At 48.3% G+C, this 25,696-nt stretch overlaps 1 protein-coding gene across 2 annotated transcripts in view; it reads right to left on the reverse strand.

The window, feature by feature from the left end:
• Positions 1-25,696, reverse strand: part of SCUBE2 (signal peptide, CUB domain and EGF like domain containing 2) — a 135,605-nt gene that overhangs the window by 42,139 nt on the left and 67,770 nt on the right. Inside the window, exons 9-13 of one of the 2 annotated variants that reach the window (XM_082270441.1) lie at positions 25,138-25,260; positions 24,842-24,958; positions 13,966-14,088; positions 9,244-9,360; positions 2,888-2,959 (exon numbers count right to left, since the gene is read on the reverse strand). In XM_082270441.1, coding sequence (XP_082126567.1) covers positions 2,888-2,959; positions 9,244-9,360; positions 13,966-14,088; positions 24,842-24,958; positions 25,138-25,260 — 552 coding nt within the window. The remainder of the gene's footprint in view (positions 1-2,887; positions 2,960-9,243; positions 9,361-13,965; positions 14,089-24,841; positions 24,959-25,137; positions 25,261-25,696) is intronic. The other variant, XM_082270442.1, reaches the window with a different exon arrangement.

The raw sequence follows: 25,696 nt of genomic DNA on the forward strand, positions 1-25,696 counted from the left end.
CCCCCATCCATACACTCGCCCATCCATCTATCCATCTATCCATCCACTCCCCCATCCATCCATCTATCCATCCACTCCCCCATCCATCCATCTTTCCATCCACTCCCCATCCATCTATCCATCCACCCACTTCCCCATCCATCCATCCATCCATCCATCCACTTCCCCTTCCACTCCCCCATCCATCCACTTCACAAACAATCCATCCACTCCCCCATCCATCCATCCACTTCCCCATCCACTCCTCCATCCATCCACTTCACCATCCATCCATCTATCCATCCATTCCCCCATCCATCCATCCACTCCCCCATCCATCCACTTCCCCATCCATCCATCTATCCATCCACTCCCCCATCCATCCATCCATCCATCCACTCCCCCGCCATCCATCTATCCATCCACTCCCCCATCCATCCACTTCCCCATCCATCCATCTATCCATCCACTCCCCCATCCATCTATCCATCCACTTCCCCATCCATCCATCTATCCATCCACTTCCCCATCTATCCATCCACTCCCCCATCCATCCATCTATCCATCCACTCCCCCATCCATCCACTTCCCCATCCATACATCTATCCATCCACTCCCCCATCCATCCATCTATCCATCCACTCCCCCATCCATCCATCTATCTATCCATCCACTGCCCCATCCATCCACTTCCCCATCCATCCATCTATCCATCCACTCCCCCATCTATCCATCCACTCCCCCATCCATCCATCCACTCCCCCATCCATCCATCTATCCATCCACTCCCCCCATCCATCCATCTATCTATCCATCCACTCCCCCATCCATCCACTCCCCCATCCATCCATCCATCCACTCCCCCATCCATCCATCTATCCATCCACTCCCCCATCCATCTATCCATCCACTCCCCCATCCATCCACTTCCCCATCAATCCATCTATCCACCCACTCCCCCATCTATCCACTTCCCCATCCCTCCATCTATCCATCCACTCCCCCATCCATTTATGTTGTGCTTTATTTGGCTGAGAAATCACTTTGAAAAACACCCTCCTAGCATTTCTAGCCATGGCCATCTTGAGTAAGGGCAGATGATTCATGTCGGTTTTACGTCCTGGAATCCATCTGCCCTTAGCTCAGGCATTGATGCAGGAGGGTGTGCTTAGCTGAGGAAGCCCCTCCTCCCCTGAAGACCCCTGGGATGTATGACAGCATTATGGCCTAGGCCAGAAACCAGGAAGTTACTGAAGAATCAAGAAAAAAAAAAAGTTTAACACAAGTAAATATAATATACCTTCCAATCTATTTACTAATACCAGCAGCATCAGGATTAAAAACCTGTCATGTTAATTGAGACAGTTCTGCACTGACTACACAGATAAAGGGCAAATTCAAACTTTCAAAATTGCAGAATTGCAAATTTCAAATTTGCAGAATGTTGATGACATGTTTTGAAAAGTCACTGGAATAAAGAGTTTATTTAACAATGTCCCACCGTACAGACCGCAGGCTCAGACATTTGATGCATATCCACGGCTTAGGTGGCAATGGGGTGAAGCCCCCCCACACACACCCCCCCCCCCTTCAGGCTTGGAGCATGGAAGGAAGTGGGCACCTCTCTCCCAGAGCACATTAAATATTCATTGGGAACCCAGCGCTAAGGCTGGGTTCACACTGGTGCAATGCTGGAAACCCTGCAAATCCTCTGTGGTTCCTGCATCGCACCTGAATCGCAGAAGGTTCACACTGACATCTGCGAACCACTGTGTCTGCGAACCACTGTGAGTGTTGGTTCGCAGATCGCAGTGCGAACTGTGAAATGCTACAGGAAACAAATCGCATGGGTGTAAACACCCATGCGATGCGATTCCAGTGCGGACCAAAAAAGGATCCTGTGCCATTTTGGTCCAAATGTGAAGCAAATTCAGCCATACTAACTGTATGGCTGAATTCGCATCGCACAGACATCGCATGTGATCTGCACGGCAATGCGATGTGACTCACATGCGATGTCTGTGTCCACACCAGTGTGAACCCAGCCTAAATCATCTGTAGAAAGCCCGATTTAATAGATCACTGTGATTTATTGAAGGTCATCCTCTGAGCCAAGCCTCAGTCTTCCTGAATGTATCAATGTTATATATATATATTGGACACGAATGGATCAATGTTATATATATCAAACACAAATGTACAAATGTATCAATGTTCTATCAATAGGACATGAATGTATCAATGTTATAAAAATGGAACACAAATGTGTCAATGTTATATAAATGAGACACAAATGTATCAATGGTATATAAACGGGACATGAATGTATCATTATTATAAAAATCGGACACAAGTGTATCAATGTCATATCAATGGGACACAATGTTATAAAAGTCATACACAAATGTATAAATATTATATAAATCAGACATAAGTGTATCAATGTACTATATATATTGGACACAAATGGATCAATGTTATATCAATAAAACATGAATGTATCAATGTAATATAATTGGAACACAAATGTATCAATGGGATATGAATGGATCAATGTTCTATAAATGTATCAATGTTATATCAATGGAACATGAATGGATCAATGTTATATATATTAGACACAAATGTATTAATGATATATAAATGGGACATGAATGTATCATAATTAAATAAATTGGACACAGGTGGATCAATGTTAAAAAAAATCATACACAAATGTATCAATATTATATAAATCAGACATAAATGTATCAATGTTATATATAGTGGACATGAATGTATCAATGTTATATGAATGGGACACAAATGTATCAATGTTATATGAACGGGACACGAATGTATCAATGAGGATATAAATTGTTTAACGGACATATAGAGACAATTGTATTACAGAATGTCCCCGGTTTACCTCCACTGAAGGTCTCGTTGCCTTTGGGGTGTCTGGATTTTCCGCAGGTGACAGTATAGGATTCCTGCATCCCTGAGAAGAGAGAGATCTCAGTGTTATAGATCCAGAATTAGAAGTATAACTGGGATTCAATGAAACCTCCTCTGGAACCATCAGCAATACACAATCTACATATTAGAAGTATTCGATAAGCGATACCTTTTAGATTAATGGGGCAATAGTTGTTTCCCTTAAGGGGTATCTAAACCCAAGAACAAAAATGTGTTATATTGCAGCTAATCAGTCCTCAGATGTGGTGGCTGCATTCGTTTTCTTATTTTAGGCTAAGAAAATTATTTTTGCAAGTACGGTTAGTAAGTGACACTTCCAATGCACAGAACTGAAAAATCCCCATCATTTTAAATAAAACCTTTCCCTAATTTAGTCCCAGTGATGCCATCATTGGGTCTCTGTGCTTCTCTATGCAATGCATGACTGGTGGGAGGGGCTGTACATAGCTTCCTGAGAACATCACAGCCCCCAGCCTCAGTACTCCTCTCAAGAACCCTCAGTCCTGATGCAAGCAGTAGGCGGGCTCTTGGGAGGAGTTATGAAAATATGAAAATGCCTTGATAAGTGGGTAACAGTCTGGAGGAGTGGGCATTCCTAAGCAGGCTGCTTTTGCATGTAAACGCCTCCATCTGCTGCTGAGCCAGGGGCGTAACTACAGGGGTTGCAGGGGTCGCAATTGCAACCAGGCCCCATGCTCCGGGGGTCCTGTGCGGCTCCCCTGTACACCTGGATAGGAGGGGCGGCGGGGGCAGCATGTAGAGAAATCACTGTCCTACTTTTTCCTCTTGTAGCTGCAGGAGGAAAATGGAGGAGATTGGTTCCTCTGTATGCTGCCCCCGCCACTCCTCCTATCCAGTTCACTTGTGTTCTGCTGTTTCTGGGCCCCTGTGTGCTCCCCTGGTCCCCCTCCCCCACTGTGCTACCGGCTTCCTCTGTCCACTCTCCTGCCCGCTGCTGCAGGGGATGTCACAACAGGAAGGGGTCGGTAAATATGTAATTTACCAGCTCCTTCCTTTTCTGAATGGACAGAGTCATAGTCAGCCACATTGTAAAAAAAATAAAATAAAATGATAAAAAATAATATAATTAAAATACCAAAAAAATAAAAACTACTGACCCCAGTGGGTGAACTTCTAGGATCCCAAAAGTCATGCTTGCGACCGGGCCCTGACATTCCACCACCGTGGGGAGGCCCCAAGATGGCAGGAAGGGGGCCCATTGCAGAACTTGTGAAAGGGTCCCGCTGTGGGTCCATAATAAAGGGCCCTGCTATGAGAGTAAAGGGCCCCAGGATCAGTGGGAAAAGCCCCAGGCTTGAAGAGAAGGACCCCGACCAGGGGTCCCTTCATGGTTTCTTGCACCGGGGCCCTGAAGGTTCTAGTTACGCCTCTGTGCTGAGCCTCCATGATTGAAGAACTAAAAAACCAATGAATGAAAGGGACAGGAAAGCCTAGATGATGCTGGATGTCCTCCAGCCAGTAAATGGGGCGGGGCTCTATCTGACTTGCTGCAGCTTCCAATGCACATTGTGAGAAGCGCACAGTGTGCAGTGAAATCAGAGGAAGCCGTTTCAGTCCAGGAGAGGAGCCGATACACCAAGGGCAGGCCCAATACATTGTGCTGCCTGTGTCCAAGAATAAAATGCTGCCCCCCCCCCCCAAAAAAAAACACCCAACAAAGGGCCCGCCGCATCCATTATTTTATATAAATATAAAATTTAGAAAATATTATATATACTGTTATCTTCTTCTATAACTCACCACCGGACGGGTCCACCAAACACCCGCTGTCTGTCCTCAGTCCTCCTGTCACTCCTGTGTCTCCCACCACCCTAGAAGATCCAGCCTGCCCTGCGTGAGATGGAGTGCGCCGATGTTTGTCATTGCGCACACCGTGATCACGTGAGGGACGTTCCCCGGAGGAGAGACTCCGCCTCCTCATACTCATCAGTTTGCACTATGGGCGACAGTATGAGATGGGGGAATGCCGCCCGTAACGCGCCGCAAACTGATGACACAAAACTGCTGGAAAAAAAATCAATTTGCTGCCCCTCTCCAAGTACCGCCTGGGTGCAAAAAAACCCAGCGGGACCCATGGTGGGGCCGGCCCTGGATACTGTGCAAGACTGAAGAAGGGGCCAGGGGTCAGATTTCGATATTGCAGTATTTGAACCTTTTATTTCAGGCTACAGCCGTTCATAGATTCAGGGAGGTGGAAGCTCTGGGGCAGGGGGGGGGGATTATATTGGCGCACATAACGACAAATTCTTTACATTCTTCTCTTTGATAGAATAACTGAAAAATCTTCGTCTATTGGAATGTCAGGCTCAGGAAAAGTCCCGTCTGTGCCGGGAGCACAAGACAAGATTCAGTTGGATATCAGGGAGAGGAATTACCATAAAAAACGATAAAACGTGGAGCGCGTGCCAACCGCTCTCAGTAATTAGCAGTTTCTTCGCTCTCCCTGTGGATGTGGTCGGTTCAATGTACCGAATCCCAGCAATGTGTATTATTGTCTCTACAACATTCTAGGAAGATTTTTTACCCTAACACCGATCAGCCATACCATTCTGACCACTGGCAGTTAAAGTGATAACATGGATTATCTGGTTACGATGACATCTGAAAGTGGCTGGGATGTATTAGGCAGCAAGTGAACATGTTGTCCCTGAAGTTAGTGTGTTGAAAGCAGAAAAAATGGGCAACTGTAAGGATTGGATAGGGTTAGGAGTTAGGGTTAGGGGATAGGGGTTAGGGATAGGGGTTAGGGGTTAGGGATTAGGGATAGGGGTTAGGGTTTGGGGTTAGGGATAGGGGTTAAGGATAGGGGTTAGGGATAGGGTTAGGAGATAGGGGTTGGGGATAGGGGTTAGGGATAAGGGTTAGGGATATGGGTTAGGGATTAGGAATAGGGGTTAGGGATAGGAGTTTGGGGTTAGGGATAGGGGATAGGTTCAGGGATAGGGGTTAGGGTTAGGAATAGGGATTAGGGGTTAGGGATAGGGGATAGGTTCAGGGATAGGGGTTAGGGTTAGGAATAGGGATTAGGGGTTAGGGATAGGGGATAGGTTCAGGGATAGGGGTTAGGGATAGGGGTTAAGGGATAGGGGTTAGGGGATAGGTTCAGGGATAGGGGTTAGGGATAGGGATTAGGGGATAGGGGTTAGGGATAGGGGTTAGGGATAGGGGTTAGGGATAGGGGTTAGGGATAGGGGTTAGGGATAGGGGTTAGGGATAGGGGTTAGGGATACGGGTTAGGGATAGGGGTTATGGATAGGGGTTAAGGGATAGGGATAGGGGTTAAGGGATAGGGGTTAAGGGATAGGGGTTAAGGGATAGGGGTTAGGGATAGGGGTTAGGGATAGGGGTTAGGGATAGGGGTTAAGGGATAGGGGTTAAGGGATAAGGTTAGGGGTTAGGGATAGGGTTAGGAGATAGGGATTAGGGGATGGGGATTAGGGATAGGGGTTAGGGATAGGGATAGGGGTTAGGGTGCCTCGAGGCTTCTTCAGGGGTGCCTTGGCAAAATGCCTAAAAAATTATCAAAAATTGTATACAAGCAGGTGGGTGGATGAAGCCTTTTAGTTACACAAAGCCACGGGTTTTCATTGTGCCCCATCAGGGCCCCATACAGCCTTCCTGACAGTGCCCTCTCCCCCCCCCCCCCCACCCCCGGCTGAAAGTGACTGACAACATAGATTTATCAGTCTCTTTCTCTGCAGCCTTAGTTGCACAGATGAATGAATAGGAAGTGCTCTGAGGCTTCCCGCTCATTCACAAACTGAATCATAGTAAATGCAGTTTATTATGCTTCAGTGATAAATGGACACATGAGTGATTGGTACTGATCGCTCAACTGTGTTCATTCAGGAAAGGAAGGGGCCGGAAAAGGCCCCTTCCCCACTCTCTATCCTGAAACATCCATCTGTGTGCCTGTAGCAGCTGCCGAAGGGAGAGGAGAGGGGGGAAGACAGCAGCACTGCGAGGGAAAGGGGCACACAGGGGGGCCTGGACAGCAGATGAAAGCGTTGCATGTGCTAGAAACAATCCCCCAGTGCAGACAGAGGGAGAAAGAGGAGGAGAAGCTGGCAGCACTGCGGGGGAGGGGGCAGAAGACGATTGGTGTCTGCAGTAAGACCATACAGCCAGCCCTCCTACTCAGCAGGTGCCGGGACCCCCTTTTAAACTGATAGGGCCGGGGCCCAGTACAGGAGGGCTAGCTGTACTGCCTTATCAGCGGCCCTGTGCACCATTATGACTTTCTAGGCACTGGCATCCTAACAACCAATGACATCATCAGTTAATAAGGAGAATGTTTGTTGCCTCCACAACATCCTTGTTTGACCCTCCCGTGCCCCTCTCCTTCAGCACTGGGGTGACATTAGCTAACTGACAGAGAAAATGAGGGAGAAGAGAAACATTGGGATATTAGTCAGTACCAGTGTGCAAAAGTGTATTTGTTTTCGAAGAATAAATCACCTGTAAAGTTGGGTGTCCTACCTGTGGATGTTGCTGCATTATGTAGAACTACTAGAATAGTTTTTTACATTTTAGAATGGGGTGCCTCAAGACCATCCATAACTTTAAAGGGTGCCTTGACTGAAAAAAGGTTGAGAAACACTGGTCTAGAAAACTGGGTCAGAGCAACTCCAAAACTGTGGCTTTTCTGGAATGTTCCTCATCTGAGTGGTCAGGACCGACCAAAGGTAGTCCAAGTAAGGAGAACTGGCCAACCGGTGACAGGGTTGTGGTAAGCCATGGCTCATTGATGGAGGTGAGGGGGAAAGCTCATTGATGGAGGTGGGGGGGGGGGGGGTTATTGATTGAGGTAGGGAGGGAAGGCTCATTGATGGAGGTGGGGAGGGAAGGCTCATTGATGGAGGGGGAGGGAGCTCTTTGACTTCGGTTGAGAGGAAGGCTGGGTTCATTGATAAAGGTGGGGAAGGTAGGTTCTTTGATGGAGGTGGGAGAGAAGGTTAATTAGTGGAGGTGGGGAGGGAAGGCTCATTGATGGAGGTGGGGGAGGGAAGGCTCACTGATGGAGGTGGGGAGGGAAGGCACATTGATGGAGGTGGGGAGGGAAGGGACATTGATGGAGGTAGGGAGGGAAGGCTCATTGATGGAGGTAGGAAGGGTAGGCTCATTAATAGAGGTAGGGAGGAAAGGTTCACTGATGGAGGTGGGGAGGGGAGGGGAGGCTTAGCTCATTGATGGAGGTGGGGAGGGAAGGCACATTGATGGAGGTAGGGAGGAAAGGTTCACTGATGGAGGAGGGGAGGGAAGGCTCATTGATGGAGGAGGGGAGGGTAGGTTCATTGATGGAGGTGGGGAGGGAAGATTCATTGAAGGAGGTGGGGAAGGAAGGTTCATTAATGGAGGTGGGGAAAGGAGGCTTAGCTCATTGATGGAGGTGGGGAGGGAAGGCACATTGATTGAGGTGGGGAGGGAAAACTTATTGATGGAGGTGGGGGCTGGGGGGAGGAGGCTCATTGATGAAGGTGGGAGGGTTAGGAGGCTCTTCAATTGAGGTACGGAGGGAAGGCTCATTGATGTAGGTGGGGAGGGAAGGCTCGGCTCATTGATGGAGGTAGAGGGGGGAGACACTTTGGGGGAGGTGGGAAGGGAGGGCTCACTGATAGAGGTGGGGAGGGAAGGCTCATTGATGGAGGTTTGAGGGAGGGAATGTTCATTGATGGAGGAGGGGGGAGGGAAGGATCATTGATGGAGGTGGGGAGAGAAGGCTCATTGATGGAGGTGGGGAGGGAATGCTCACTGATGTAGGTGGGGAGGGAAGGCTCATTGATGGAGGTGGGGAGGGAATGCTCACTGATGTAGGTGGGGAGGGAAGGATAATTTATGAAGGTGGGGAGGAAAGGCTCAGACCATTGATGGAGGTGGGGGGAGGAAAGGCTCAATGATGGAGGTGGGGAGGGAAGGCTCACTGATGGAGGTGAGGGGGGGGCCTCATTGATGCAGGCTGGGGGGAGAGAAGTCTCATTGACAGAGGTGGGGAGGGAAGGCTCATTAATGGAGGTGGGGAGGAAAGGCTCAATGATGGAGGTGGGGAGGGAAGGCTCACTGATGGAGGTGAGGGGGGGGGGCCTCATTGATGCAGGCTGGGGGGAGAGAAGTCTCATTGACAGAGGTGGGGAGGGAATGCTCATTGATGGAGGTGGGGAGGGACGGCTCATTGATGGGAAGGCTGGCCCGTTTAGTCCTATACAATAGAAAAGCTACTAAAACTCAGATTGATGGTAAAGTTAATGCTGGTTCTGATAGAAAGTTGCCCCCTGAGCTGGCACTCACCGGGAATAGAGTAGACGAGGGACTGGCAGTTGATAAAACATCTCTCACTGCCGCCATTCTTCACACACTGTAGAAGAGCTCTGGGGGGAGCCGAGTCCAGGATGAGACCCTCCACCTCTAAACATGATAAAAAAAAAACAGAAACGCAAATGGAGAAAAAAATGCCAGCAGATAAAACAAGCGACAATATTTGTGTGTGTGTGAGGATCCCAATTACCCCAGGAGAGGGGTAAGGGTACAAGAGAGTGAGGGAGAGAGGAGGGAAAGGGTGCCAAGAAAGGAGATAGGGCAGCAGAGGAGGGGGAGACGTAGAAGGGAGAGGGGCAAGATGGGTTCCAAAAGAAGGTCAGGAGAGAGGGCTGGGGGGGGGGGGGGGTAGGGGGGCATGGAGTGCCAAGAAAGGAAGGGCAGCAGAGAAGGGTAAGAGGGTAGTGGAAATGGGGAGGTGAAAAGAGGGAGGCAGAGGAAAGGGGGAGAGAGAACGTATGGAAGGGGGAAGGAGAGTGAGAACAAGGAAATTTTGTTAGAGAAAGGCCATAAAGAAAAAAGGAAAAGAAGGAGAAAGGATTTATAAGGTGGGGGAGGGAAGAGAGGCACAGGGGCTCCAAATGAGGAGCGGCAATAAAGAAGGTGGATGGGGGAGAGAGACAGAATGTGCCAAGTGAGGAAGGGCAGCAGAGGAGGAGGAAGAGAGAAAGAAGTGAAGGGAGAGGAAGGGAAAGCAGCAGGGGGGTTCCATGAAAGAAAGGGTAGGTGGAGAGGGAGAGATGGGTGGGAAATGTCATAAAAAGGAAGGGTAATGGAGAAGGAGGAAAGAGAGAAAGAAGTGAAGGGAGAGGGAGGGAGAGCAGCAGGGGGGTTCCAGGAAAGGAAGAGTAGTGGAGAAGAAGGGAGAGAGGTAAAGAAGAAGGCAGCAGGGAAGGGGGAGAGAGAGAGGTAGAAGTGGGGGGAAAAGGAAGAGAGGGGCAGTAGGTTTCAAAGAGAGGAAGGGCAGAGGGGAAGGGGGGAAGAGAGACAGGAAGTTCCAAGTAAGGAAGGGCAGCAGAGAAGGAGGAAGAGAGAAAGAAGTGAAGGGAAAAGGAGGGCCAGCAGCAGGGGGGGGGGTTCCAGGAAAGGAAGTGAGTAGGGGAGAAGAAGTGAGAGAGGTAGAGAAGAAGGTAGCAGGGAAGGGAGAGAGAGAGGTAGAAGTGGGGGAAAAAAGGGAGAGAGGGGCAGTAGGTTTCCAAGAGAGGAAGGGCAGAGGGGAAGGGGGAAGAAAGACAGGAAGTTCCAAGTAAGGAAGGGCAGCAGAAAAGGGGGAGAGGTAGAAGTGGGGGGAGAGGTGGTGAGAGTAAGAATCAGGAAGAGCTAGGGAGAAGGAGGAAAGAAAAATGGTAGAAGTGAGAGGGACAGGAGGGTTCCTGGTAAGGAAGGATAGAGAAGACGAGGGGAGAGAGGTAGAGAGAAATGGAGTGCTGAGAGAAGAAGGGCAGCAGGGAAAGGAGAGAGAGGGGTAGAAGTGAAGGGGGGAATGGAGGGGCAGTGGGGTTCAAAGAGAGGAAGAAAGGGGAAAGAGGGATAGAGACAAGGGGTTTTGAAAGAGCAAGGGGCAAGTGGGGGGGGGGTGAACAGGTGGATTAAAAGAAAGGAAGGTCAGGGGAGAAGCGGGGAGGGCAAAAAAAAGTAAGGAAGGGCAGCAGAAAAAGGGGGAGAGGTAGAAGTGGGGGGGGGGGGTTGTGAGAGGTGGTGAGAGTAAGAATCAGGAAGAGCTAGGGAGAAGGAGGAAAGAAAAATGGTAGAAGTGAGAGGGACAGGAGGGTTCCCAGTAAAGAAGGATAGAGAAGAAGAGGGGAGAGCGGTAGAGAGAAATGGAGTGCTGAGAGAAGAAGGGCAACAGGGAAAGGAGAGAGAGAGGTAGAAGTGAAGGTAGGGAAGGGAGGGGCAGTGGGGTTCAAAGAGAGGAAGAAAGGGGGAAGAGGGCTAGAGACAAGGAGTTCTGAAAGAGCAAGGGGCAAATGTGGGGGGGTGAACAGGTGGATTAAAAGAAAGGAAGGGCAGGGGAGAAGCGGGGAGGGCAAAAAAAAAGGGGAAGGGCAGCAGAGAGAGGGGAGAGGTAAAAGTGCAGGTTGGGAGAGGGTGAGAGTAAGAATCAGGAGGGGCAATGAAGAAGGAGGAAAGAAAGGTAGAAGTGAGAGAGAGGAGGACAGGAGGGTTCCAAGAAAGGAAGGGTAGAGAAGAAGGGGAGAGAGGTGGAGAGAAAGGGAGTGCTGAGAGAAGATGGGCAGTGATGAAGGGAGGGAGAGAGGAAGAAGTTGGAGGGGGAGAGAGGAAGAAGTTGGAGGGGGAGAGAGGAAGAAGTTGGAGGGGGAGAGAGGAAGAAGTTGAAGGGGAAGAGAGGGGCAGTGGGGTTCAAAGAGAGGAAGAAAGGGGAACGGGATAGAGACAAGGAGATCTGAGAGAGCAAGTACAAGGGTGGGTGTTGAACAGGTGGGTTCCAAGAGAGGAAGGGCAGGTGAGAAGAGGGAAGGGTGAGGAGAAAGACAAACAGTGTTGAAGATTTGGGGGTGGGGGATAGATGAGGCAGAGATGTAAGAGAGGGAGTATAAATGGATAGATAACTTTGGGAAAAAGGCAAGGTGATGGGATGGGAGAAGGGGTGGGGGTGGTGGCAGGAGGAGGATGATGGAGAAAGGGGAAGAGCGGCCAGGGGTCTCTGGATAAACTGTATATACACTATAACAGACACAATGTAATAATATATTAAATTCAATCTTTATATTGCAGTCACTGAAAAGACACATCAGACTCGCCTTACCTTTCCAGACAACGATACAGCCGACACGATGACACAATGTTACAATGTGGGTGGAATGAACATTATTGATGAGTAAAGTGACATTCACAGGAGTGACTTTAGTGGTCAATAAAGGGTTAAAATCAGAAGACCCCCCATCCCCACACCATATGATTTATTCAGCCTGTGCACCACATTTCCCAGATGGATTCCCAGCATGCAATGCAAGAGACGCCAACAAGACAGATCGGTATTAGTGACGCAATGACGGCACACACAGACACATCACTCACTGCATGCAGAAAGGTGAAAGTAGAAGTATCTCCTGTTTTATCACATAGCGAATATCATTTCATGGAAAACAAGAACAATCATGTGACATAAGAATGACAATGAAACGTAATGAACATGGCGTCTGATTCTAAAGAACATGAAGGCCTATGTGAGAGGCTGGCGCAGAACTCCTCCCCAATATCTCCTACATCAGGGTCAATGCACTAAGATGATGTTATCTCCAGTCATATGGATCACTAAAGATGTTACAATGTTCTTGAAAGAGCTTTTATTAAACCCTGAAAACTTCAAATATAAATCCTTATTTCATCCCCATTTCCTGCTCTCCTCAATCGACACCTCATTACACCTGGTGAATTCTGGTGTGCCAATAAGGGGGAGGGGGCAATACTGCCATAGCAGGCCTCAATAGGTCAGCATGGTGTACTGCTTTTTTTTGCCTAGACAAACACTTTAAAGATCAAAAAACTTTTTATTCATGCTAGAAATTAATGAAATACAGACAATGTGTTTTGGGTTGTGGATGCAAGAAAAAAATGGCAACAGGGTGGGGGGGGGGGGCAGTACTGCCATATCAATACCGGGCCCCAACAGGTCAGCAGAAATGGTGTACTGCATTTTTTTTTTTTTTTTTACATTTTGCCTATACATACACTTTGGAGATCCAAAAACATTTTATTCATGTATGAAATACAGCCATTGAGGGGTAGATGCAAGCAGGAATGCCAATAAAAGGGGGGAAGGGGCAGTACTGCCATACTGGTACCGGGCCCCAACAGGTCAGCAGAAATGGTGTATTGCGTATTTTATTTTTAATTTTGCCTAGACATATACTTTAGAGATCCAAAAACATTTTATTCATGCAATGAAATGCAGGCATTGTGTTTTTGGGGGGAGATGCAAGCAGGAATGCCAATAAAAGGGGGGGGGGGAAGGGGCAGTACTGCCATACTGGTATCGGGCCCCAACAGGTCAGCAGAAATGGTGTAGTGCATTTTTTTTTCTACATTTTGCCTAAGCATACACTTTAGAGATTCAAAAACATTTTATTCATGTATGAAATACAGCCATTTTGGGGGAGATGCAAGCAGGAATGCCAATAAAGGGGGGAAGAGGCAGTACTGCCATACTGGTAACGACCCCTAACAGGTCAGCAGAAATGGTGTAGTGCATTTTTTTTTTTATTTTGCCTAGAAATACACTTTAGAGATCCAAAAACATTTTATTCATGCATGAATTACAGCCATTGTGGGGGAGATGCAAGCAGAAATGCCAATAAAAGGGGGGAAGGGGCAGTACTGCCATACTTGTATCGGGCCCCAACAGGTCAGCAGAAATGCTGTAGTCAGGGCCAGGACAAGCGTTGGGCAGGAGGGGCGGCTGCCCCGGGGGCAGTGGTTCATTGCAGGGATGGGGGCACCCTGTGCCAGTTTCTTCTGTTGCAAGGCTGGAGTGTAGTGACAGCAGCATCAATGCTAACCCTAAGTTAAGAGGGTGTGCAGTTTGGCATCTTTGCCGGCGCTGGGTGTACTGCATAGGTTTTTCACCAAAACATACATTTTTTTTTTTTTTTTTTTATTGAATTGACCCCCAGTCTGTCAGCAGTCCAAAAGAAGGCAGAGTTTCTGGACCGGGTGGAGGGGGAGATCTCTTACCAACACAGTCCTTGCGATTCCAGTGTAACTTGTAGCGCTGGGGGCACTGGCAGTAATAATCGCCCATCGTGTTGACGCAGGTATGCTCGCAGCCGCCATTGTTAATGCTGCATTCATTGATGTCTGGAAAAAATAGAAAAAAATAAAGAAAAGCATCAAAAATCACAAAACAAAAAGAATCCTCGTCCAACCAGGAAAATAATTCTTCCAACCATCAGCAAATCTCTCCTGCAGTCACCGCTCATGATGTCCCCATTCTTCAAACAGTCCGAGACGTGGGAAAATCCAAAAACTCTGAGCCACACAGAGGCCGCCCGCATCTCAGTGAGCTCCAAGCAGGGTGACACACACACAATAAATGACTAGTTTAGGGGGGTCGGCATATCAGAAGCCCCTTCCAAGTTTTAAAGTGAAGACTAAATTATTAGCAGGTGATGGGAACAGCTCTGCCTTTCTGAATTATAATGGCTTCAAATCAGAGTTCTTCCTTAATAGTGGCTGAAATGTGGGGGGTGGCTGTATGAAGGATGAGGGGGCTTGTATGAAGGATGGGGGGGGGGGCTATATGAAAAATGAGTGGTGAGACTTTATGAAGGTTGGAGGGAAGGGCCAGGTTGAGGGTGAGGGCTGTATAAAGGTTGTGGGACTGTATGAATGGGGGGGGGGGGGGGGTAGGTAGGTTAATAGAAGGGGAGGGGCTGGTTAATAGAAGTAGGTTGAGGCAGGTTATATGAATGCTGGGGGGTGGGGGTATGAAGGCTTAGGGGAAGCTGTATGAAGAACTAGGGCTATATGAGGGCTGGGGGCTGTATGAAGGCTGGGGGTGGGGGGTTAGTTGCATGAAGGAGAAGGCTGTATGAAGCCTGGAGGAGTGTACGAAGGCTGGTGGGGGGGGGGGGGTATTGTCGGAGGGGGGCTGACACAGTTGAGGTAGGTTATATGAATGCTGAGGGGGGCTGTATGAATGCTGGGGGGGGGGTGGTATCAAGGCTTAGGGGAAGCTGTATGAAGGACTAGGGCTATATGAGGGCTGGGGGCTGTATGCAGGCCGGAAGGCTGGGGGGGGGGGGGGGGGTTAGTTGCATGAAGGAGAAGGCTGTATGAAGCCTGGAGAATTGTATGAAGGCTGGTGGGGGGGGGGAGGTGGGGGGTGTTGTTGGAGGGGGGCTGACACAGTTGAGGTAGGTTTTTTTGAATACTAGGGGGGCTGTACAAAGCCTGAGGGGTAGTATGAAGGCTCAGGGGAGGGGCTGTGTTAAAGGAGGGGATGTATGAAGGATGGGGGGCTGGTATGAAGGAAGAGGGCTGTATGAAAGCTGGGGAGCTGTGTATGAGATGAGATGAGATGTATGAAAGGGGGGGCTGTATGAAGGATGGGGAGCTGGTATGAAGGAGGGGGCTATACGAGAGCTGGGGCAGTATAAAGGAAGGGGTGCGAGGCTGTATGAAGGATGGGGGGGAGGCTGTATAAGGGGGGCTGTACAAAGGATGGGGACCTGGAATGAAGGAAAGGACTATATGAGGACTGGGGGCGAGGCAGTATAAATGCTGGGGGAGGCTGTATGAAGAATGGAAGGAGGCTATATGAGGGGGGCTGTACAAAGGATGGGGACCTGGAATGAAGGAAGGGACTATATGAGGGCTGGGAGGAGGCAGTATAAAGGCTAGGGGAGGCTGTATGAAGGATGGGGGGAGGCTATATGGAGGGGGCTGTACAAAGGATGGGGACCTGGAATGAAGGAAGGGACTATATTAGGGCTGGGGGCACTATGAAAGTCAGAGATGGCTGTATGAAGATTGGGGGGCTGGTTTGAAGGAGGGGGCCTATTTGAGGGCTAGGGGCTGTATGAAGAGAAGCTATTTGAACCCTGGGGGCTGTATGACAGTGGGGGGGGGGGGGACATATTTTACCCAGAATTCTCTTTCTGCTTCTCACTGCAGAAGGCTCCCTTATCTGGGAATCCCAGGACTCGCAGTTTCTGGCTATCTTCTATAAAATGAGGATATATAATAGGGCTCCTTCTCCGCGGGGACCGTCCTGCGCCAAGTTTCCACGCCGCTGGATTCTAAGCAAAAGTTCAGGGAGTATTTTAGGCTCCTGGTCTGTGCGGCGGAGAGGGAGCCGTCAGCACCATCAACAATCGGCCCTCTCACGTAGGCGAAGATTTTCCATCTGGCCGGGAGGACAGCGGAGCAAAGTGCAACAACCCGGAGAGATCGCTCACCGCAAGGAACCACTTGGCAATAAGAAACGTATATTTTTGGCATTTTTATGATTTCACTCGCGGTTAGACGCCGTGCCGCAGGAGTCTGCAGTGCGGTCACACCAACACTTTATTTCTGAAGAGGGTGGGAGGTGGAAGGTTTAACCCTTTATGATGAACCCAGGCAGATCATTCCCAGAACACTTTTTAACAAATCTTATTAAATTAAAATAAATATTTCGTTATGTACAATCTGGAAATTTTAATCTTTCTTCTGGAGCTAAGACACAACTCCCACCCCCCCCCCCCCCACCCCCTACTCTCATTGAAGTGAAGAGTGGCCGCACACTGCTGGTGTCATCCAATAAAAGTACATAATTCTGCTAAAAAGGGAAAAATAGGCTATGACATACAGTTGACGCATTTCACACAGAAAAGTGCTTAATCATAACCAAATAGAAAACCAATAGAGGGAGATAAGTTTCAATTTTCAAGAAAATTCTATTTTTTTGTCTTGCCACCACCATAACCAAGTCCAAATTTACATAGTGCCCAAGCGCCGCTGCTATTCCTCCAGCTGGACTGCGGGTGATGTCAGACACTCCTCCCTCCCTTCCACACGCGTTACGTCCCTAGGGACGGGACTTCTGACGAAGTCCTCCCTTCCGCACGCGTTACGTCCCTAGGGTCGTAACGCGTGCGGAAGGGAGGGAGGAGCGTCTGACGTCACCCGCAGTCCAGCTGGAGGAATAGCAGTGGCGCATGGACGCCGATCGTGTCTTGTACCTGTCCAGCTGCGATTTGCTTATACTCAAGTAAGAGGCTTTTAACCACTTAATAAATTGCTTTAGTTTGATGGTATTACACTATGGTCTGCATATTTTATATTTCAATTGGGGGACTGGAAACCATCTGATCCTACAAGAGGAGAAAGGAGTGCAGTGTTGTGATAAGTGATCTGAGTCCTCACTTCTATAGTGTTATCTCTTTAGGCTGCCCGTTTACTACTATATGCTGTGAATACACAGCTCTCAGGTGAAAGGCTGGCACATCCGGTGGAGGATCTTGAGCACTGTGTGTGGGCACCATTCTCTATAATATCAAGTTTCTGCACTGTGCACTTTACTACATGACAACTTCATGGACTTTTCTCCCCTTTTATATATGGATTTTTTACTTATGGACTTTTATTGATTTTAGTATTTATTGAATATCATTATTGATTTTACAGCGCTGCACCAATCATTACTGTGTTTAATTCTCTGGTGTTGTTTTTTGTACCTGGGTGTTCAGCAGCTTGGCTATTTGCATTGGGTGTTGCGCCGATATATATTTTTCGTTATCAAATTTACATGGTGGCCCGAGGAGTATACACTGCGGCGAACCCGTGACGCTTTGCTTTGTGGTGAACCCATGTAAGGCGGCATGACAAACTTGCTCATTAAAGTCAATAGGACCTTGTAGTGATAGTGCCACCTGCGGCTGCAGCACAGACGTTCAATGTAAAATCCTCATTGGGACAGTAAAAAAAAAAAAACCCACTGGGGATCGATCAAACAGGAATACAGGAAACGGCCAGATCGCCTCCTGAATGCCTGTAAACTGACTGTTAAGCACAGGCAGGGAGCGGTAAAGTTGCCGACAGTGTGCTTGACACTGACATAGATCAGCCCTGCCTTAGCTAATTTATCTTCATTCTTTTTTTTTCCCACACTTCTCCTCCAGCAAGGAGAAAAAGATACAATGTATCTCACAGAGGAGAAGGAGATGGGGATTGTTCTAAAACTAGTGATCGCCGTGATAGCCAATCACAAGCTGTCATAGTGATCATGTGACTGGGAGCCAGTCCACCTTATAAATGTGGGAGGTTGGTGGGAATGGGTTAAAGTATATCCAAAGACATTTTTTTTTTTTTGGAGGGGGGGGGGGGGGTAGAGACTAGTGTTTGTCAGCCTCAAATGGCAGCTAACAGAGAAAAGCAGGCTCCACCTTAAAGTGGTGGTAAACCCTTCCATACAGGGCAAGGGGTGGGCAGGAGGTGGCAGCTGTCCTGGGCACTCATGAGGTGTGGGGGGGGGGACCACAAGGAGATTGGGGGGGGAAGGAATTTTTGTTGGAAGGGGGAATTTCAGGGCAACATGGGATAAGTATTGTTCTAGAGAAGGAAATTTAGAGGGGGTGGGGGGGTGGAGTGCTAAGAGTGATTTAGGGGGATTTGTTTTGGGAGGGGGTGAGGGAGGAAGATTTGTGCTAGGAGGCAGGATTTGGGGGACTTTGTGCTAGGAGGGGGGGGGGATTTGAAGTGAGTGGGGGAGAAGATGTGTACTAGGAGGGGACATTTTAAGGGTAGAGGGTTTGTGCTAGGAGGGGAGAATCTTTATTTGGGGGATGGGGGGCAAAGACTTGTGCTGAGAGGGAAGATTTCAGCAGGGGGGATGGATTTTTTCTGGGGGGAGGAGGAATTTATGCTGAAAGGGTAAGCATACAGATTAATGCTCAGTATTTTTTGTGGGGGGATTTTTGCTGACACATAATGCTCATACATCTTTGGTGGGTGGGGGGGGGGGTGCAGTTTGGCATGTTCGCCCTAGTCTCTAGATTACCTTGTCCGGGCACTGCTTCCATTTAACCCAGTGAAGTGACTGATATACAGAGATTAAATAAATCCTCCTACATAAGTTGTACCTGTTTATCTGCAGCAAGGTCTGCCTCTACAGCTGTTAACAGTCCAAAATTTATCTTAGCTTGTCTGAGCTTTCAGAAAAAAAGAGGGCAGAGAGCTAAACTTACACTCTGCAGAGTTCAGTAAGAGCTGATTGGAGGGAGGGGACATCCCCACCCTTCACACAGCACATAGGAACAGAGATGAAGCTGTCAATCACAGGCTGTGTAGTGGAGTTCCTTTTTTCTCCTAGTGTCAGGAAAACTTGTCAGAAGTGACTCATGAAGATAACAGGAAGGAGGCAGCAAAAATTACAATTGTAGACTTTCAACAGCATCCGATTCGGATAACATGTGAACTGTGGACCAGCTTTCAATGGAGCCGATTTACACATTCAAGTAAAAATTTGCACTTGAATCGCACCAGAACTGGTGAACAAAATCCTACCCGACTGCAAACCACAGCTGGATATGTGTAAACCTAGCCTTAGACCAGGGGCAAACTAGCAACTTTCGGCCCCCCCACTCTCCCTCTTCCCGTCCTACATTCCAGGCTGAAGCCCTGTTCCAGATGCTCTCTACTTACCGACTGAATCTGGGTTCCCAAACTGGCCAGCAGGGGGTGTTTGGGGGGAGCTGGGACAGCTCGGTCAGGGCTTGCCGAGGAGGGGGGGGGGGGCAATTGTCTCCAGTGGGGCATGGAACCAGCCTCTGCTCAGACACAGTTTACACAATCCATGCTGGGGGGGGGGGGGCTGTGCTCTGTCCTTGTCTTCATCCCACACTCAGTAGGTCATCAGTGGAGACTTTTTACTTCTCTTCACCAGGAATCCTTAAGGCATGTCTATGGCAGAGGCAGTGCAGCCTTTTTATGGAGCATCAGAGCGGCCCGGGGGGCTATTGCCCCCCTGCCCTCTGGCCCAGTCCTCCCTTGCCTTAAACTGACAGAGGCACCAACTGATCTAGGGCACAGCAATATAAAAATGTACGCCTGGTCTTTCAGGATCCGGTATACTGGAAAGATGGCGTAGAGCTCTGCGGCTAAACCATTGCACATTCTGGTACAAATAAAGGGATCAAGAAATAGGGATGTAAGGTTCTGTATCATTCTATTCACAGGATACTGGCTACAAATTAACTCATCAACATGTTTAGATAAATCTCCCCCCCCCCCCCCACTGATGACATCACAAAGGATGGGGGTCGCACCCTACACCCATAATCAATAGGTGTGAATAAGCCCCAGGAAGGGGGTAGGTAGGGGGGAGGGGGTGCAGAATCCCAGCTCACCCTCGTATAATGGAGACTCTGTACAGTCACTCAGCAAACACTAACAGCGGGGTATTAATAGCAAACGTTTACTCATCGCACTCGTCACGCCGCTGCCGGGAAGATCCAGCGAGGACGGGTAACGAGGCCCCCATATACACCTCCTGAAGAGACACTCCCAGCAAAAAGAATAAATAAGTCATTACACGACCAATGCTGGAAAACAATTTACTGCAAAGAGAACCGGTCACGGCTGGGCTAATGCAAGAATCCGAATGTTCGCATTTAAAGTGAAGCTGGGCTTTGCCTGCACAGGAAAGCACAACGGGTCCACTGCCCCAAACACACGCTGCTTCCCAGATCCGCGGTAAGCATGGCGGGTTTGCTTTTCTGATCTTTTTTGTTTTTTTTGTGATCTTGGTTTTTGATTTTCTTTTCCGATCCGAAGTCGCTGAGTTGCTTCCCTTTCAAATAAAAATATCACATCAAGTGTAGCGCAATCTAATGTGCATAGTGCCAATAAAATTATAAAAATCCACCATCGTGCAATATTCAATCGTGTTAACCACTTAAAGCGGAGTTCCAGCCTTTTCACTCACCTGTCCAACGGTCCAGCGATCCTCTCCCTCTGGTCTCGGCAGCGCCGGCATCACTGCTGTGGGCACCCGGCTGTGACAGTTTGCGGCTTCACAGCCGGGTACCCACTGCGCATGGGCGAGTCGCGCTGATTGGCCGGCAATCTTCTGGGACCTCTGACATGTCCCAGAAGATTGCAGGGAGGGAGGGGGAGATGAGAACTTCCGTTCAGGGCGCCGCGGCGCTCCGAGCGGAAGTGGGAGCGGGTACCTCTCAAAACTAGGTACCCGCTCCCCCCCAAAAAAATGACATGCCAAATGTGGCATGTCAGGGGGTTAGAATACCTAAAGCGGAAGTTCCACTTTAAGGACCGAGCCTATTTCTGACACTTGTTGTTTACAAGTTAAAATCAGTTTTTGTTGCTAGAAAATTACTTAGAACCCCCCAAACATTATACATTTTTCTTTAGCAGAGACCCTAGAGAATAAAATCGAGATCGGTGTAATATTTTTTCAATATTTTGATATTGTATTATTAGAATTAGAATATATTTTAAAATATTCCTTACAAACGCAATTTTTTTGTAAAAAATATATTTTTTAATAAAAAAGTAAGAAAACAGTAAAGTTAGCACAATTTTTTTCTATAATGTGAAAGATAATGTTACGCCGAATAAATAGATACCCAACATGCCTTCAAAATCCACATGCTTGTGGAATGGTGACAAATATTGGTACTTAAAAATCTCCATAGGTGACATTTTAAAAATTTCTACAGGTTACCAGTTTAGAGTTACAGAGGAGGTCCAGGGATAGAATTATTGCTCTCGCTCTAACAATCGCAGCAATACCTCACATGTGTGGTTTGAACACCGTTTACATATGTGGGCGCGACTTGTGTATGCGTTCACTTCTGCACGCGGGCTAACAGGGACGGGGCACTTTCATTTTTTTCCTATTTATTTTATCTTTTGTTTTTACACTGTTCCTTTAAAAAAAATGTTTTGATCACTTTTATTCCTATTACAAGGAATGTAAAGATCCCTTGTAATAGAAATAAGCAGGACAGGACCTCTTTAATGTGAGATCTTTGGCTCAAAAAGACTTCACACCTCACATCTACACTATAAAGCAAAAAAATAAAAAAGTATTTTTTTTCCATGCTGGAAAAAAATGGGCTCTTTAAGGCCATTGGGAGGAAGAGACGTATGATTTCCCCGCTACCGACGGCTCCGGTAAGCAGGGAACATGTTAAAGTACCAACGTATATTTACAGTGGGCGGTCCAGAAGCGGTTAAACATTATTTGTAACAAAATATTGTACGACAGTGGATTTTTATAATTTTATTGGGACTATGCACGTTACATTGCGCTAAACTTGTGATGTGATATTTTTATTTGATGCAAAGTTATAGGTGAACACCTTTTGATAAGTGGTGGCAGCAATCACGAATATTCACATTATATATATATATATATATATATATACACTTATATAAATATATATATATATATATATATAAATATATAAAATGTATATTGTTTTGCTTTGAGTTTTCGGAGTTTGTGATTAGATTTGACCAGCTGTGCGCATTTATGCAGTTAGTATTAATTTATTATAATTTTGTACACCAATTTTACACTAATTTATTTTGCGCTGATTATTCACATTGAGTATATTTTTTCCTTTCGAATGCCTGACCTCTACCGCTGGTTCCCAGCTCCTAAATGTCCACAACAGCAGCAAATAACCTCATAAAGCATCTTGCAGTAAATAGTAAACTAATGTCCAGTAGCATGCACACTCAGGAGCTGGGAGACCATGGGGTTGATTTACTAAAAACTGGAGAGTGCAAAGTCTGGTGCAGATCTGCACAGAAACCAATCAGCTTCCAGGTTTTATTGTCAAAGCTTAATTGAACAACCTGAAGTTAGAATCTGATTGGTTACCATGCACAGCTGCACCAGATTTTGCACTCTCCAGTTCTCCTAAGTGCTCTTTCACACACTCCGTCCGCTGGACGGAGTCCGTTTTTCTCAGCGGGGGATCGAGCCGCCGATCCCTCGCTGAGCAGGAGGACAGCTGTGTCTCCGTGCTGCGTGCGGAGACACAGCTGACAGTTCCCCATGCATCTCTATGGGGGAAATCGGATGTCAACGGACCGTCAGTCCGTTCTCACCCGATCCCATCCGATCCGCTGGACGGATGGAAAAAAGGGTTTCCATCCGTCCAGATTTGACGGATCGGATCGGGTCGGATGTCAGCGGACATGTCTCCGCTGACATCCGATGCCCCATAGGAATGCATGGGGGGACCGTTCAGATCCGCCAAAAAAACGGACAGGCGGATCTGAACGGTCCGCCTGTGTGAAAGGGGCCTCAATCAACACACATAATGTAAGCTGACAGGGGCTCTTGGAAGAGGGAGATGGGGCTGTATGAAGAAGAGTGTGGGGGGGAGCTATATGAAGGCTGGCAGGGGGCTACATAAAGGGTTGGGAGGCTGTATGAAGGCTGGCATAGGCTGTATGAAGCCTGGCAGAGGCTGTATGAAGGCTGGCAGGGGCTGTATGAAGGCTGGCAGGGGCTGTATGAAGTCTGGCAGGGGCTGTATGAAGGCTGGCAGGGGCTGTATGAAGGCTGGCGGGGGGCTGTATGAAGGCTGGCGGGGGGCTGTATGAAGGCTGGTGGGGGCAATATAAAGGCAGGGAGGCTGTATGAAGGCTGGCAGAGGTTGTATGAAGGCGGCGGGGGCTGTATGAAGGCTGGTGGGGGCTGTATGAAGGCTGGCGGGGGCTATATAAAGGCTTGGGAGGCTGTATGAAGAAAAGGGGGTGAGGCTGTATGACAGCTGACAGGGGCTCTTGGAAGAGGGAGATGGGGCTGTATGAAGAAGAGTGTGGGGGGGGAGCTATATGAAGGCTGGCGGGGGGCTACATAAAGGGTTGGGAGGCTGTATGAAGGCTGGCGGGGGCTGTATGAAGGCTGGCAGAGGCTGTATGAAGGCTGGCAGAGGCTGTATGAAGGCTGGCGGGGGCAATATAAAGGCTTGGGAGGCTGTATGAAGGCTGGCAGAGGCTGTATGAAGGCTGGCAGAGGCTGTATGAAGGCTGGCGGGGGCTGTATGAAGGCTGGCGGGGGCTGTATGAAGGCTGGCAGGGGCTGTATGAAGGCTGGCGGGGGCTATATAAAGACTTGGGAGGCTGTATGAAGAAAAGGGGGTGAGGCTGTATGACAGCTGACAGGGGCTCTTGGAAGAGGGAGATGGGGCTGTATGAAGAAGAGTGTGGGGGGGGGGGGAGCTATATGAAGGCTGGCGGGGGCTACATAAAGGGTTGGGAGGCTGTATGAAGGCTGGCGGGGGCTGTATGAAGGCTGGCAGAGGCTGTATGAAGGCTGGCAGAGGCTGGCAGAGGCTGTATGAAGGCTGGCAGAGGCTGGCAGAGGCTGTATGAAGGCTGGCGGGGGCTGTATGAAGGCTGGCGGGGGCTGTATGAAGGAGAAGGAGTGAGGCTGTATGAAATCTTGGAGGGGACTATATTAAGCCTGGAAGATACTGCAAGTAAAGTGGGGTTTGGCTTTCTGAAAGCTCAGACAAGCTGTATAAATTTTGCACTTTGAAGAGATGTAGAGGGCTGAAAATCTACAGGTGTATGCTCGTCTCCAGGATTTCTCCAGGGCCTCTCCCATCCTCTGGAACGCTCTACCTCAACCTGTACGGCTATCTCCTACTCTAGCTGCTTTCAGGCGATCCCTGAAAACTCATCTCTTCAGGGAAGCCTATCACTCCGACAACTAATCTGCCATCAGCTGATTCCCTACTCTTACCTCTTGTAACACCTGCCCCACCCCATTAGATTGTAAGCTCTTCTGAGCAGGGCCCTCTCAATCCTCTTGTATTTTATTGTATTGTATATGTACTGTCTCCCTCTATTATTGTAAAGCGCTGCGTAAATTGCTGGCGCTATAGAAATCCTTTAATAATAATAATAAGAAGAACTTATGTAGGGGGATTCGTTTCATCTCTGTGTATCCCCTGAGGCCAATCACTTCACTGGGTATATGAAGGGTTTACAACTGGCAGCACAACCTAGGACAGATGTTCCCCTTACAAAACCCCTTGGTAGATTCTTCCCCCTTCCCCCGCCCCACCCAAGAGGTACCCACCTCCGCAATGCGTCAATCCATAGAGGGTGTAACCTTTGTCACAAGTGCAGGCAAAGGACCCCGGGTAATTGATGCAGGTGTGGTCACAGGTCCGCTCGAAAGAGCATTCATCGACATCTGCGGTCGACATGAAAAAGACAATGATTACCAAATTAGTTTAAAAAAAAAAATGAATAACCCCTTAATGACCATGAAAATGTCAGACTCAGATCCATTCTCCCCAAGCGCATTGCATTAGAATAGCACAACGCCAGACAAGGCCGGCACTGCCCATCATGTCCATCATATCTTCGTACCTTGGCAGGACCTCTCGTCGGTCAGTAACTTGTACCCGGCTCTGCAGCTGCAGTCAAAGCTCCCCACAGTATTGCGGCAGAAGTGGTCGCATCCGCCATTGTTGCTTTGGCATTCGTCAACATCTGTAATGATAGGGGAAAACCCATTATTATTTCTGCATTTTACTCAGCGATTTTCCCCTTCGTCTCTGGAGAAGGAAGCAAAGGTCTTTCCTGAAAGCCCAGGGAGTCACAGACCTCCTCCCTGGGGGTGCATCATCTGGCCACGCAAAATTCACAGGAGACTGCAGCATTCCACATCTTCCCTCTGCAGGTGGAAGGGAACTGGACAAAAGACTGCTGGAAAATGTGAATTCATAAAGATTCTTTTTTCTTAAAAAGGTGGGTGCAGAGGTGCTCTAAGCATAATAGTGTTCTGGGAACCCCCAACACTGCTGCTAGTGGATGGAATAATAACCCCCAGCATTAGTGCCAGTGGATGCAATAATAACCCCCAGCATTGGTGTCAGTGGATGCAATATTAAAACCCCAACATTGGTGCCAGTGGAGGCAATCACAA

The sequence above is a fragment of the Pelophylax lessonae genome, assembly GCF_965119305.1.
Source record: "Pelophylax lessonae genome assembly, chromosome: 10".
In the NCBI taxonomy this organism is placed as follows: Eukaryota; Metazoa; Chordata; class Amphibia; order Anura; family Ranidae; genus Pelophylax; species Pelophylax lessonae.